Source organism: Pelophylax lessonae, assembly GCF_965119305.1.
Source record: "Pelophylax lessonae genome assembly, chromosome: 2".
NCBI classification, from domain to species: domain Eukaryota; kingdom Metazoa; phylum Chordata; class Amphibia; order Anura; family Ranidae; genus Pelophylax; species Pelophylax lessonae.
In genome coordinates this window covers 435,919,238-435,933,627 of record NC_138769.1, presented here as the reverse complement: position 1 = coordinate 435,933,627, position 14,390 = coordinate 435,919,238, and the positions used below count along the sequence as shown (strand labels likewise).

At 42.1% G+C, this 14,390-nt stretch overlaps 1 protein-coding gene across 1 annotated transcript in view; it reads right to left on the bottom strand.

Moving 5' to 3' along the window:
• The window catches only part of DMD (dystrophin), a 3,625,631-nt gene that overhangs the window by 857,401 nt on the left and 2,753,840 nt on the right, over positions 1–14,390 (bottom strand). Inside the window, exon 59 of the mRNA XM_082246191.1 lies at positions 10,285–10,553. Within this exon, the coding sequence (XP_082102317.1) occupies positions 10,285–10,553 (269 nt within the window). The remainder of the gene's footprint in view (positions 1–10,284; positions 10,554–14,390) is intronic.

Below are 14,390 nucleotides of genomic sequence, written 5' to 3'. Positions count from 1 at the left end.
GCTTGAGAAGAATGGCCCCCGTTTGCAACGAGGCTTCTTCCCTTTCCAGGTTTGTGGCAGGAAGGTACACTTCCCCCCTGTGATACCCTTAATGATGTCATCCAGGGTAGCCCCAAACAGGCGATCGATCTCCTTGAAAGGGCAGATCAATGAGAATTTTGTTGGAGGCTTGCGGACCAATTCTTAAGCCACAGCATGTGCCTAATCACCCCTGCTGAAACAAAAAGTTTGGACAGCACAGGAGCTGCATCACAAATAAACTGCAGCCCATGGAACAACTGGTATGCTAAATCAACATAAGCAGCAGAGATCTGCTCACCCCCAGGCCCTGGCGCAAAAGCTTGGCCCATTCGGTTAGGGTCTGAGACACCAGGGCTGAGGCAAAGACTGGCCGCAGTGCCGAAACAGCCATAGTAAACAAGCTGCGTGCCACAGTCTCTGCTTTTCTGTCAGCCGGGTCCTTAAAGAACAGGGATTTCTCTACTGGGATCATGGTTGCTTTATTCAACCTGGAAACAGTAGGGTGGACTAGCCCACTTTTTTAAAAAGTGACTCCTCAAAAGGGTAAGGTACAGAAAAACATTTGGGGACCAAACACAGTAATTTTGGTTGTTCCCATTCCTTACAGGACAACCTGTCAAAATAAGGCACAGAAGAAAACACCTCTGGAGTGCGAGGTGACTTATGCGTACCAAATGACACAGCCATGTCCGTGGCTGCATCAGCCGCATCCTCCATTTTTAAAGTCTCACGCACTGCAGTGATAAGTGTGTCTACCAGATTTTTCATTTGCTGCTGCGACCATGGAGGAGTCATCCTCACTATCGGATGAATCTGGGGGTGTGATATCAAGGCCCCCCAGAAGGTCTGCGCCCACGGCGGCATCAGGCTCAGAATCAGATGGGACAGACTGAGCAGGGGAAGGTGGGGGACGCTTCCGGCCTTTGCCCACACACCACTTTCAACCAGGACTCTAAGGACTGCAGGACCGCCGTCAGCGCAACCATGGGAAGCTGGGGTCCTGAGGGACCTGCCATCTCCATGAGGGGGTCAGTGGGGGAGATATGTCCCATCTGATGTGAGGCTCCATAAGGAAAGGAAGACCTTTTAGTACAAAAACGAACATTTGGCATCACTAAAAGAACCCCTCAAGTCTCAGGGTACCTATCAGCAGAGAGAGAGATAACAAGGACCCTCAAGGACTCACCCTACAAACCGGAGGAGCGCCGAAAATCTGAACCCAACATCATCATGGACGCCATCCCTGTTCATATGTCCCGGGCACAGGAAGAGGAAACTGAGGAAGAAGAGGAACAGGAGGAACTTTGGCATCCCCACGTGGCTTCGGTCGTCTCCAGCATCTCCCGGACTAAGGGAAATGGCCCTTGTGACATCATCGGGCTACACAAACATGGCCGCCAACCTGAGTCCATGCAGACTAAGGGAAAATAGCCCCCTTGACATCATCGGGCTGCACAAACATGGCCGCCACCTGGAGACCAGCCAGACTAAGGGAAAATGGCACCTGTTACCTCACGCCTTCAGCTACAGCATACCTCCAGACTACCAGGGTAGGATGCACACTATCCCAGGACCCTTACAGAGTGGGGATAGTGGGGGAGACCCCAGGGGTCTCTGCTGCATCTTCTGCCTTGGGACCCCAACCAGACTCCAAGTCCAGACAGGGAGAAAGGGAGTGGGGGAAGCCCAGCTCACTGAGGGATTTAAGGATGGGAGGAGGGAACTTGCAGGCAGGTGCACCGTCCCTTGAGGTTACCTGCATCCACCCCAAAAACTGCCAAAAGGGGAGGGGGGTACTGTACTTACCCTTCCATGGGTCAGGTAATGCTCCAGACAGAATCCTCGCCACCAAAGTAGGGGAGCTGTCGGCCAAGGGACCGCTGCGTCTCAGACCCATGCTCAGTTGTATGCGACCCCACAAGATGTTTAAATCACGGGCCAGCCTCTCTCCGTGAGGCTATTCTGTGGCTGACCTAGCACATAGCTGCGGTCTGCACGCACTTGCTGGCTGGGCTGGGGAGACCACTGGATCTAGATTATCCAGCCTGTCACCCAGCTCGGCAGTTGATTGTAGATTTCCCAAGAGACAAAACAAAAAAGATGTAAGGAAGGAGAAAAAAAAAACAAATTGCTAGGACCAGAGATCCTAGCCAGAAGCCTAGGTCCTTACTCCTGACTAGACAGATTAAAACTGATTAAAACTGATTACCTAGAGTAGAGAGGGGGGTTATATACCAAGCTGAGGACGGCCCATGGGAGTAGCCAGGTGTTTCTTGTTTCTTCTATCTGTATAACAGCATCATATAGAAAGCAGTGTTTTATTTAGCACTGTAAAACTAAGAATTTTATGTATGAACCAAAGCTGGAAAATTACACACATTTACATACAACTGGAACGGAAGCCGGTTATTTAGTGACTATGGGGAAACACACGTACAGATAGGGAGAGGGAATAAATTCCAAATAGTGAAAGTAATCTTAAACCCTTCCTGCTGAGTGCACACATATATGGGACCTCACTGAAGTGGGTCTTTACATATGCGTAACTGTGTTTAAGCAGGGAGCATGCTGCTTAGCACCAGATCACATGCTAACGCTCGGGAATTGGTTGGCCCTGTTCACGATCACTTGATCGCTGTGATGGCCTCTGATTGGCTATCACAGTAACCTGTTACTGTACAACCTCCCTGTGTTTTTCTGTTCTCTTGGAGAAAAGTGTAAACAAGGAAGTATGTGTATCCGCTTGCCACTTTCCCACAATGTACTGCAGGCTGGAGGCTTCTGTAGGCACAGTGAAGTACCCATAGGTAGCAGCCTAATTTCATGTTTAGGACACGCACATGCGTGCCCCCCACCCAGCTCCTGATATGTACACAGCAAGAGCCTGTCAGCAAGTCCCGGCCATTGATTCATGGCTGGGACCTGCTGAGCCTCACAGCACAGAGCTCTGTACAGAGGTAGTGATCTCTCAGGGATGAGAAATTGGGAGACCATTAGTAAAAAGCAGCACAAAAGTTAACGCCTTTCCAACCAGTGTCATTAGTACAGTGAAAGTGTTTAGTATATTATCACTGATTACTGTATCAATGTCACTGGTTATATTAATGGCAGTTAGCCATTTCCCCCCAGCACCAGCTAGTGTCAGATTTCAGGCCACACTATCTCTGTCCTATTGTAAGACGCTGATCACTGCCATAATTAGTATAAAAAAAAAAAAATTCCAGTATACATACCATAGTTTGTAGGCTCCATAACTTTAACACAAATCAATTAATATACACTTATAGGGATTTTTTTCAAATAAAAACATGTAGCAGAATACATTTTGGTCAAAATTTATGAAAAAATTAGATTTTTTTTTATTTTTTTTATGGGCTATGTTTTATAGCAGAAAGTAAAAAACTCAATGGTGATCAAATACCACCAAAAGGAAGCTCTATTTGTGTGTAAAACAATTATATCAATTTAGTTTGGGTACAGCATTGCATGACTGCACAATTACCAGTTAAAGTAGAGCAGTACCGAATAGAAAAAATGGCCTAATTATGAAGGGGTAAAATCTTCTGGAGTTCAAGTGGTTAAAAACAAATAATAAAAAGTAATCAAGTAAATGGCTAGATTACGGTTTGATCTAGGTTAGAGACAGAATTAGGGTTGAAGGTTATAGTCAGTCAATGGTCAAGGTCAAAAGTTAGGGTAAGTATACTTAAGGTAGGATTAAAAAAAAAAAAAAAAATAGTTAGTGTCAGTGTCAATGGGGTGGATTTACTAAAGGCACATAGACTGTGTACTTTTCAAGTCCAGTTGCACTCATTTTCCTGAGAGCTTACTGAATGTGGTGAAGCTCTATTTTGTAAAGAATATCCAATCAGGTACAAGGAAAATAAAAATAAAAAAACATATGTAGCACCCTACAGGTAGGTGCTAGGTAAATGCATAGTGGTCCTTGTCTACGTAGGTTGTCATTGTTTCCTGAGAGGGGAGTCACCCCCACTGGCTTTATTAGTGGTTACTGATAGGGCAGTGGAGGAAACCCAATCAGGGGACACATCCAGGCTTGTAACTACCTCAGAAGGCAGAATATGCTGTGCTGCAAATGATTCTGGGAGTGGGTATAAGTTTGGGGGAAGTGAGTGACACGGTGTCTTTGGCGGGAGCAGAGTCCCAGGAGGGAGAGAATGGCTGTCTCTCCTCCTGTCTGAGGAAGTGGATGTCTCGGGGTGTCGCCTGAGAATCCAGAGAGTGCTGAGTTGAGCTGAGGGGATCCAGTGTGCCGAGAACCAGCAGAGAGCGAGAGGGGTCCAGTCCCAGGAAAGCCTACACAGGTCGTGAGTACTGAGGATTGCCCCTGGGGGTCTGCCTGAAGAGTTAGAGGGGACCACTCTGGAGGAGGTTCTGGGATCCAGTTTCAGCTAGCTGTAAAGGGGGTACCTTGGTTGAGGACCCTGAAGTAGTACAGGGGGTACATAGTCAGTGGACCCTGAAGAGCTTAAAGTGTAAAGGGGGTGCCTGCGGTTTGGGCCCTGAATTGTACAGAGCACCAGTTGAGAGTTGCAGCTATACAGAAATTGACAGCAAGCTACCTCCAGTCAGTGTCAGGTTGGAGAGAGTGGTCAGAGACTTTGTATTGCAGCAGTGTCAGTAGTTCTATGCCTCACAGTCCTGAGTCTTTTGGACCTAGAGTCGAGGATTCAGCATTTCTGTCATGTTACAGTGTATTCCAGGCGTCAGTGAGCGCTGGCTAGCGTCGGCTGGCGTCAAGGCAGCGCTAACAGACATTTTTCCTGGATAAAGTCCCGAATTGTATCTAGTTAAGCCTAAAGGAGTATCTCACTCATTCCCTTCTCCCATCCCCTTTATCTACAATAAAACCACAAAACAAAGATGCCGGAGTTGTCAATGTCTCAGTTATCACACCCAGGGTCGCAGCTCACATGGGCTGGAGAGGTAACCGGTAACAATGGCAGACCCACATCAGGCCCAATGCCTGAAAAACCTGCTACACATAATTTTTGCTTGCACATGATTGGATGATGGAAATCAGCAGCGCATCAACACATTTATTAGGCTCTGGGGAAATGAGTGCAACTATACTTGCAAAGTCCACAGCCTGTTTGCCTTTAGTAAATCAACCCAGTGTCTTTAAGGTAGGCTAAAAAAGCAAAATGCACACTATTGTTTCTGGGCCCTAATATGGGTACAAACAACAAATAACAAATGTGGTATCATTGTGATAGTTAAGAGCAGAATCGTCTATTTTTGTTGTTCTTTGGTGGTAGGTTTTGAAAAAAGCAAGAATTATACAGCTAAATTAAAAAAAAAATGTTCTTTTTTACTTTTTTTTCCCGTTTTCCTTTTAAAATTATCATAAAAATCATCAGATATTCATTACCATTTACCATATAATGAAAGCCCAATTTGTCCTGGAAAAAACAAAAAAGTACAGTATAATTCATCTGGATATACTAAGTAGTTCTGATGATATGTACCTTTTTACTAACACATGTCAAAATTGCAAAACTATTTTCAGGTGTTAGGATTTGTTTTACCTTTGCCATGAAAGGGTTAGTTAGTGAACCTAATGAAATGAAATCAAGCATTTTTGTCTAGTTATCGAAGATAAGAGGAAAATCTATATACAAATGAGCTGCTCTGCCTAAAGTGGTTGTGAAGTCAGAAGGTTTTTTTTTTATCTTAATGCTATGCATTAAGATAAAAAGCCTTCTGTGTGCAGCAGCCCCCTCAGTCCCCCTAATACTTACCTGAGCCCCATCTAGATCCAGCAATGTTGTAGGAGGGTCTTGGCTGCCTGGGACTCCCCCCTCATTGGCTGAGACAGCAGCGCGGCACCATTGGCTCTGGCTGCTGTCAAATAAAGTCAGTCAGCCAAATGAGGAGGCAGAACCAGGTCATGGCTCCATGTCTGAATGGACACAGGGAGCTGTGGCTCTGCTCGGGTGCCCCTATAGCAAACTGCTTGCTGTGGGGGCACTCAAGAGGAGGGAGGAGCCAGGAGCACCAAAGAGGGACCCAAGAAGAGGAGGATCCGGGCTGCTCTGTGCAAAGCCAACTGCACAGAGGAGGTAAGTATAACACGTTTGTTATTTTTAATTAAAAAAAACCCCAAGACTTTAGTATTACTTATGGCTGGGTTCACACTGCCATACAGAGCAGCTCACAGCAGGGGACCAGTGCATCCCTGTTCACGGTTTCAGGTCTGATTCCAATCCAAATTTTTGGTTGAATTTGGACCTGAAACGGACCAGAAGACGCACAGGACTCCTGTGCAATTTGCCCCGGAGCTGCTCTAGAGATATGTGAACCAGCTCCATAGAGAGCTGGTCATAATCTCCTGACATGCAAATTGGATGCGGAGAAAGCCGCATCCAATTCACAATAGTGTGAACCCAGCCTTAAGATCAGTGGGAATCTGTGTAAATTGTACTGTGCCTGTGACTGCCCTACACAGGGTAATGGGTAAACACACACACTAGCCATTTTTTTTAGAAATCTTCCACATATGTATGATGGTTAGAGGGACAGTGACCCCATAAACTGTGTGGGCCTAAAGTAAAAAACATTTCCTTTTTCCCTTTTTTACAGTCCCAGTTTTTTAGATCATGATAAGTTTAATCATGAGCAGAGTTTTTGTATGTGATTGCCATGTACACGAATACAATAGTCCTTCATGTCACTGAAAGGCTGCACACTGCACCTGGGCTGCCCAGGCGGAGGAAAAAAAGATGCAATTAGACTAAATGGGTTCAGCTGGCCCATGTGAAGAGCCCAACGAGTTAATATTTTCCAAATTGGCATTGGAATACTTTTCATGAAACGTTTTTGGTTTAAATAGTCAGGGACAGTTTTCTGCATAGCCATCATAGACTGTGGTCTAGGGTGGCACACAGTCACCAACACGTTACGTTGCTGACTGTCAGTAACACATTTCTGTGTGTGATAAAGGGTCTAAGCTGCTGCCTTGCATCCACAGTTTGTGCATTGCTGCTGGCAAAATGGTGTACTGACTCTGTACGCCTAAAACAGGACTTCAAGCAGAATAGAGTGACATTTTGTAGCTGCGGACCTTAGTGGTTGTAACAAAAGTCTAAATGAGAAAACTGAGGACTGAAGTTGAGAAGAGTTCTATGTGAATGGTAGTTGGGAAAGGGTTAGTTGGCCATAATTGAAATTCTAGTCATTAGTTTTAGGTGTACTGATGCAGAGTAGACACTCTGACCCGTGTTCAGCATTTCTAGCCTCAGCATTCTTTGTGTGGCTGTAATAATAATCTGATCTTGTTAGTGTGACGCTAAGGTTAGAAATATTTAATGACATGCATGATAGAAGCAAGGCAATATATTTGTTACATTGTAATGCATTGGAGCTCACACACTGACGATACTGATGCTAATGGCACCTTGTCAATAAAACATATGGCAATGCTATTTAAAGACTTTCCGACCACCCTGAAGCAGGTTTACTGCTACAGGGCAGCCAATCTGCCCTGTAGATTCACGTACAGTATATATATATACTGTACGTGATTCTGCACTTCCGCATAGGGGGTACGTGCGCAAATGGCACGCTGCTTCTCCTGTGATTAGTCACAGCAAAAGCCAATCAGCGGGTGACTACCACCAGCACCCACCAATCATCAGAAAGAGAGGCTGGATAGAGCTCTACCCTTGTAAATAAGCAGAGCTCTATTCTCAGAGCAGGGATGTAATGGATTGTCTTTCCCTGCAAAGCAGGCAGGGAGAGACAATCCATTACATCCTTTGGTAAAAACATCTCACAAAGTACACAAAAACACTGGCTAGGCACACATTTAACATCACCATAGATGTTTAACTTCTTCCTTTAACCCTTTGAGCACCATAGAGGTTTAACTCCTTCCCAGCCAGTGTCATTAGTACAATAACAGTGCATATTTTTAGCACCGATCACTGTATGAGTTTCACTGGTTCCCACGAAGTGACAGTTAGCCTTCTCTCATATTGAATATGGCTTTGAAATCATGCGACTTCATCTGTAATCGCAGGGTTTTAAAGCTGCATGTCAGTGCGACTTCAGGTGTGACTTTGGAGACATCCGTTTGACTTCATGCACAGATAGCTTTGCAAGATGCACCTGAAATCACTATAAGGAGTGCAGGAACTACTTTTTCAAAGCGATCTGGCACCACAAAGTCAGTGTCACACCGATTTAAACAGTGCCATTGCTGACAATAGGGTGCGACTTGTCATGCGATTTGACCTTTCAAATCGCATGACAAGTCGCTCCAATGTGAACGAGGGCTGAGTGTCAAATTGTCCGCAGTCCCACTATAAGTTGCTGATCACCACCATTTGTAAAAAAAATAAATAAATAAATAAATACATAAAAATTCTAGTATTTGTCCCATTGTTTGTAGATGCTATAAATTTTCCGCAAACAAATCAATATACACTTATTGGCATCTGTTTTACCAAAAATACGTAGCAGAATACATATTGGACTAAATTAATGAAGAAATTAGAACTTTTACATTTTTTATTGAGTACGTTTTATATCAGAAAGTAAAAATAATGTTTTTTTTTTTTTTTTTTTTTAAATTATAGTTCTTTTATAGTTCAAAATGAAAAAACACAGTGGTGATCAAATACCCCCAAAAACAAAGTTCTATTTGTGGGGAAAAAAATTACATAAGTTTTATTTGGGCACGGTGACTGCACAATTGGCAGTTAAATTAACACAGTGCCGTATCGCAAAAAAGGCCTAGTCATGAAGGAGGGTAAATCTTCCGGAGGTCAATTGGTTAATGAAAGTAGCTCTCACTGCAGAGTCTTAATTAGTCAGCCAGCAAGGGAGTGATGCTATAAGAGAAGGTAAGTTGACTGGTATTTTTGCGCAGTCAGTTTGTTGACAGTCACAGAATCACTACTGTTACATGGCCCTTAGGAGCTGCTAACTACAATCTAACTGCATTATATTGTCTAAAGTATTGGGACTCCAATGCGCTTCTGGAAGAATGGTTAAACATTCCGATATACACACTCCTAAACCTTGTGGACATCCTTCCCAGAAGAGTCAAAGCTGCTGTTATAGCTACAAAGGGTGGGCCAACTCAATATTGAACCCTACGGACTAAGACTGGGATGCCATTAAAGTTCATGTGCGTGTTAAGGTAGGCATCCCAAAATGTTTGTTTGGCAATATAGTGTGTATGTATATATATATATATATATATATATATATATATATATATATACAGTATATATATATATATCTGCACAGTGATGCAGATGGTCCCGCCCCCTCTCTCTGGGGGGAGGGAGGGGAAGAGGAGGGGGAGTAGGTGGAGGAACATGAGGCTACTCTCTATATATACTTGTACCTGCTATGGTCATGACCAGCTCTGAAGAAGGAGGCTTGACTCCCGAAACGCGTTAGCGGTCGCATCTTAAGGGACATGTTCCAGCACACGTGTGACGGGAATTTTTAACACGATTTTATATCTGCATGTTTGTGAGTATGCATTTGGCATTTTACATTAAAAAAATGTTATACAGTACCACGGGTAATGCACTAGGTGGTTGCGCCTCCTTTCCTTTCTTTCATATCTGCACAGAGCCCTGACCTCAACCCAATAGAACATCTTTTGGAGAATTAAGAGCGAAACTGTGAGCCAGGCCTTCTCTCCAAACATCAGTACCTGACCTCACAAATGTGCTTCTGGAAGAATGGTCAAACATTCCCATAGACACATTCCTAAACCTTGTGGACAGCCTTCCCAGAAGAGCTGAAGCTGTTATAGCTGCTAAGGGTGCGCCAACTCAATATTGAACCCTGCGGACTAAGACTGGGATGCCATTAAAGTTCATGTGCGTGTAAAGGCAGGTGTCCCAATACTTTTGACCACATTATGTATGTTGTTGTATTGCAGTTGGCTACTGAATTTCTTGGTAGGCAATATTTAAAAAAAAAAAAAAAGCCTTGTTTGTTTCTCCAAAATGCAATACATTCATTTGGTAATATACACAATGACAAGTCATTAAGCCCCTATTTGCCAAGGTAAAAAGTTATCTAGTCCATATGGGATAAATAGGTGTCAGAACTAAAGGGGTTAAGCTTTCCTAGTAATGAACAATGAAAAGTGAAGTGTTAGAAATCAGAGTTCTGCATTAAAATGACATTTGTGATGACAAGTCAACAGTTTCCTAATATTTTCAGATATTTCTCATTGTTATTTATATAATATTTGGCAGCAAGCAGAAAACTGACCTTGATTTTTCCTATGTGATCTTGAAGAGAGTCAATCAGCAAATCTCCCACTGGCAGCCAGGATCCTTTCATAGCCTCTGCTTGATGCAGTTTATGGTCCAGTTCATCCATTGCATCCTGGAGTTCCTGCAGTCTTTCAAGTGCATCGTCAAATTTTTGCTGCCACTTAACTGAGCGCACATTCAACCTGTCCCACTCAGTCCTTACATCATCTACCTGCTTTTGCAGGATCCTGCTGACATTCTTGGATGGCTCTTCAGCGTGATGGTCTAGAATTGCAAACGGGTTTCATTAGCAGCAGCATTTTCCTTTTTATTAACAGTGCCTTTTTGTGTTCAAACAAAATGTGTGCTCAAATATGCTTGTTTGATCTGCCCCATAACAAAGAGTAAAAAAAATAGTAAGCTTTTCTGCCTAGGTCAAACTGACAGACAGCAAAAAAAACATAAAAATCTTCATATAGTAATAAAAATATGTGTTTTTCTGAGCACTGCAACTACAGTAATGCATAAAAATTAATAGAGATGTACAATCAGACATAATATTATTTTTCTGAATTCACCTGCCCTGAAATGAACATATCTACTCACACTGTATGTGTGACAGTTATTTCTCTAAATTTTACGAGTTTATTTAAGGGTAAGAAGTCCACTGAGACCTTTGCTAAAATATTAACTTATGTATTTTCACCCTAAACTTGTCAGATAAATTGATGGCGCAGGAAAATGCAACTTTTTTCTAATATAGAAGAGAAAATATTGTGCTGATGTCTCAAAAAGCAAAACATAATAAGAAGGCAGCACCACAAAGAGATTATAAAATACAGGCAGGCTAATTAAAAAAAAAAAAAAAATTGTAGGGGGCCCTACATCTATTGTAGGGTACCCACTATAATCGTGTTAATATAACTCGTGGTTTTAAATAATTATATTAAAACATGCAAACTAAATCTCACTGATTAAAAATGTGCAAATATTGTGTCGATTGGTTATCCAAACTTATGAATATTACCACCACATATACTGTACATTGAACACACATGTGTTGGTGATATGACATTCATCAAAAAACAAATAATCTCATAATTTAAGTTGTTGATGAATGTCATATCACCAACACGTGTGTTCAATGTATATGTGGTGGTAATATTCATAATTGATACACAGTTTGGAAAACTAATTGACACAATATTTGCACATTTTTCTTATATTGATTTTTTTAATCATTGAGATTTAGTTTGTGTGTTTTAATACAATTACTTAAAACCACGAGTGATATTAACACAATTATAGTTGGTACCCTACAATAGGGTCCTTATTTTCTCAATTTCTTTTTTTTAATTAGCACTGCACTTATTTTTACAACTATTTTCTAATGCTTAATTAACGATTGATTTGTAGTGACAGTACCAAAAAAAATACTTTTCTGGTTAATATACGAACAGCAAAAAAATAAATAAAAAAGCATAAAAAAATCTGCATACAAATAGTACATTTATTGGTTTTACCTAGAGCTTCAGCAGGGATAAACTGAAAAGATTTTTCATTAAAAAGTCTGTCATTTGCATGTTCCTAGGCAGCACTTTTTAGAGTAAAGTACATGTTCATTTTAAGGGTCTGAATAAGACAAATTAAGGTTTTTGTATAAGACCTTTAGGGACTCCAGCTGAAATTTTGCTTCTGGGCCTGTGACATTTAATTATCTCTGAATATTAGATCTGAAATCTTTCAGTCTGGAAAACAAGTTATAAAAAATAATTTGAGTTTGCAGGGACAGACAAGTGCATCTATATGCAGTGATGTGATCCTTTGGAGAACGACCAACTGTATTATGTTTTAATGAATAGCACAAAAGACTGTTCAGTCTATGCCAAGCTTGAGGTTAAGGGACTATTAGGAAGAGCAAAACACACATAGAACATAATTTTTAACAATTGTGCAGATACACTGTTACTTAATAATAAATGTGTTTTAGCCAAATGCATTCAGTTGTATACCATAACCTAATATAACATAAAATTAGTTAAAGGTTATTTAAAAAAGCAGTGTAAGATCAGTGAAGTTGTGCCAAGTGCAATATCCTATAACAACCAAACAGATGTACATTTATTTCAGTTAGATCACTAAAGATAAGTTCTGAATGTACTGCCTGATTATCCTGAATTATGGCCTTTTGTGCATTGGTTTTTAATATGTAATCCCAGTAATGAAAACCCACTTCTCTACTTTTCCTGATTACCAACAAATACTGTATGTGTGTGTGTGTAGCTGGACGTGGAGAATGTATCCCAGGCATCACATAAGTATAACCCTGGATCTCAATTTGCTAGTCCTATACTATACCGGGGCCAACCTAATTGGATCCAGTGATGCATACTATTCTCCTAACATACAGACAGGGTAATTCAATAAGTCCCTAACAACATGTTTCTGGTACAATGGACCTTTAAAATGGCCAGTGCCAGATTCAAAAATCCCTTCTGTATGTTTTGGTAGCTTTACCAACACGTTCTGCAGATTCAGGTAATTCCTAGTGCGCAAAATTGAAAAATAAATATCTCCAGTTTGTAGGCAACAAAACTGGAAGCAATTACGAACAACCTGAACTTGGCCTACAGAGACAAGCAAAGTGCCTGTCTCTATACTGAGTGGCAAAGAGGCATGGTTGAAGCAGCTACCTCCTTCTCTCCTCGCCTGTTACTGGTTGTTAGGGACGCTGTCAGCTTCACAGCTGACAACCTCCTAATAACCAGTGCCACTTAGTGGGTGGAGCCTGATGGGAAAGTTGAGATACTAGGTCCCCATCAGGCCCACTCCCTCCCTATGATTAACAGCAGTCTATCTGTTGGCCACGTCCACTGCTGTCAACCACAGGGGAATTGGACATGATGTGGAAGTGATGTGGCTCCACCCCCCCAGCTTCAAAGCTCCCTACCACTCTGCTGTATGTGTGACAGCCACAGTGGCAGGAGGAAGCACAGATTGCCAGTATTTACACTCTGGCCTTAGTGCACCTTCATATGTGGTGCATACCCATGATTGTCTACAACAAGTACATGACTATAGGGTTGATTTACTAACAAAGGAGAGGGCAAAATCAGATGCAGCTCTGCATAGAAACCAATCAACTTTTTAGGTTTTATTGTCAAAGCTTAATTGAACAAGCTGAATTTAGAAGCTGATTGGCTACCACGCACAGCTACAACAGATTTTTCACTCTCTAGTTTTGGTAAATAAACTCCTATGTCTCCCACACCAACATTTGTCATTGTCAGGAGCGTATGCGCTCCTGCTTCATCATAGCTGCTGGTTCCAGCATCCTGGTTTTAGATATAGCCTTCTCCTTGTCTGTCTGTCCAGCTGCAAGATAATTAATTGTGGCCAGACTCCGAGTGAAGACCAGGTCTTATTTAAGCCAAACCTTCAGTCTCATGCTTATGATATTGTGTTTGTAACACGTTTTCAAGCCCCCTGTTTGTCTGCTCTGCTAGATTGGATTTCCCTGTGTATGACCTTGGACCGGATAATGACTATTCTTTGAACTCTGCCTACCTTTTACCTGGACTGTCATTGAACCACTCTGCCTGTCTACAATCCACAAGTTACTGTTTGCTTTGATCATTTCATGCCTGCTTTGGTGTGGTAGCCAGACATTATAGCATTGTTTATAAGTCCTGGGGGCAACCGATTACCAGTAGGCCTGCTTGCCTTATGAAGAAGGGGGTTGCTATAGGTGAAGAACACAGTAGCCAGCTATAGTGTCTGACCACCTACGTTAGGTGTAAGTGTGACAGTTATGTGGAGGCATGTTGGAATTCTAAAGAGTGTCTTGGACACTCTTTATGATTTTCCCTGAATATATTAGGTCATACCAATCTTTCTGCCAAATGCCATCGCTAGATTGCCATTTGAGGGCCATGAATGTGTATATACACTATGTTGACATTTCATATTTCCCCTAAGTTATCAATAACAAGCTATTGTTGGCACAGAAAAGGCAGCTCTTCTCCCATATAAATTGAATCCAAGCTACTACCTATTTTTCCTTCTAAAATGTTCAAATCACAAACATATCTTTTGCTTAGGTGTGGAACCTTTACTTTCCCA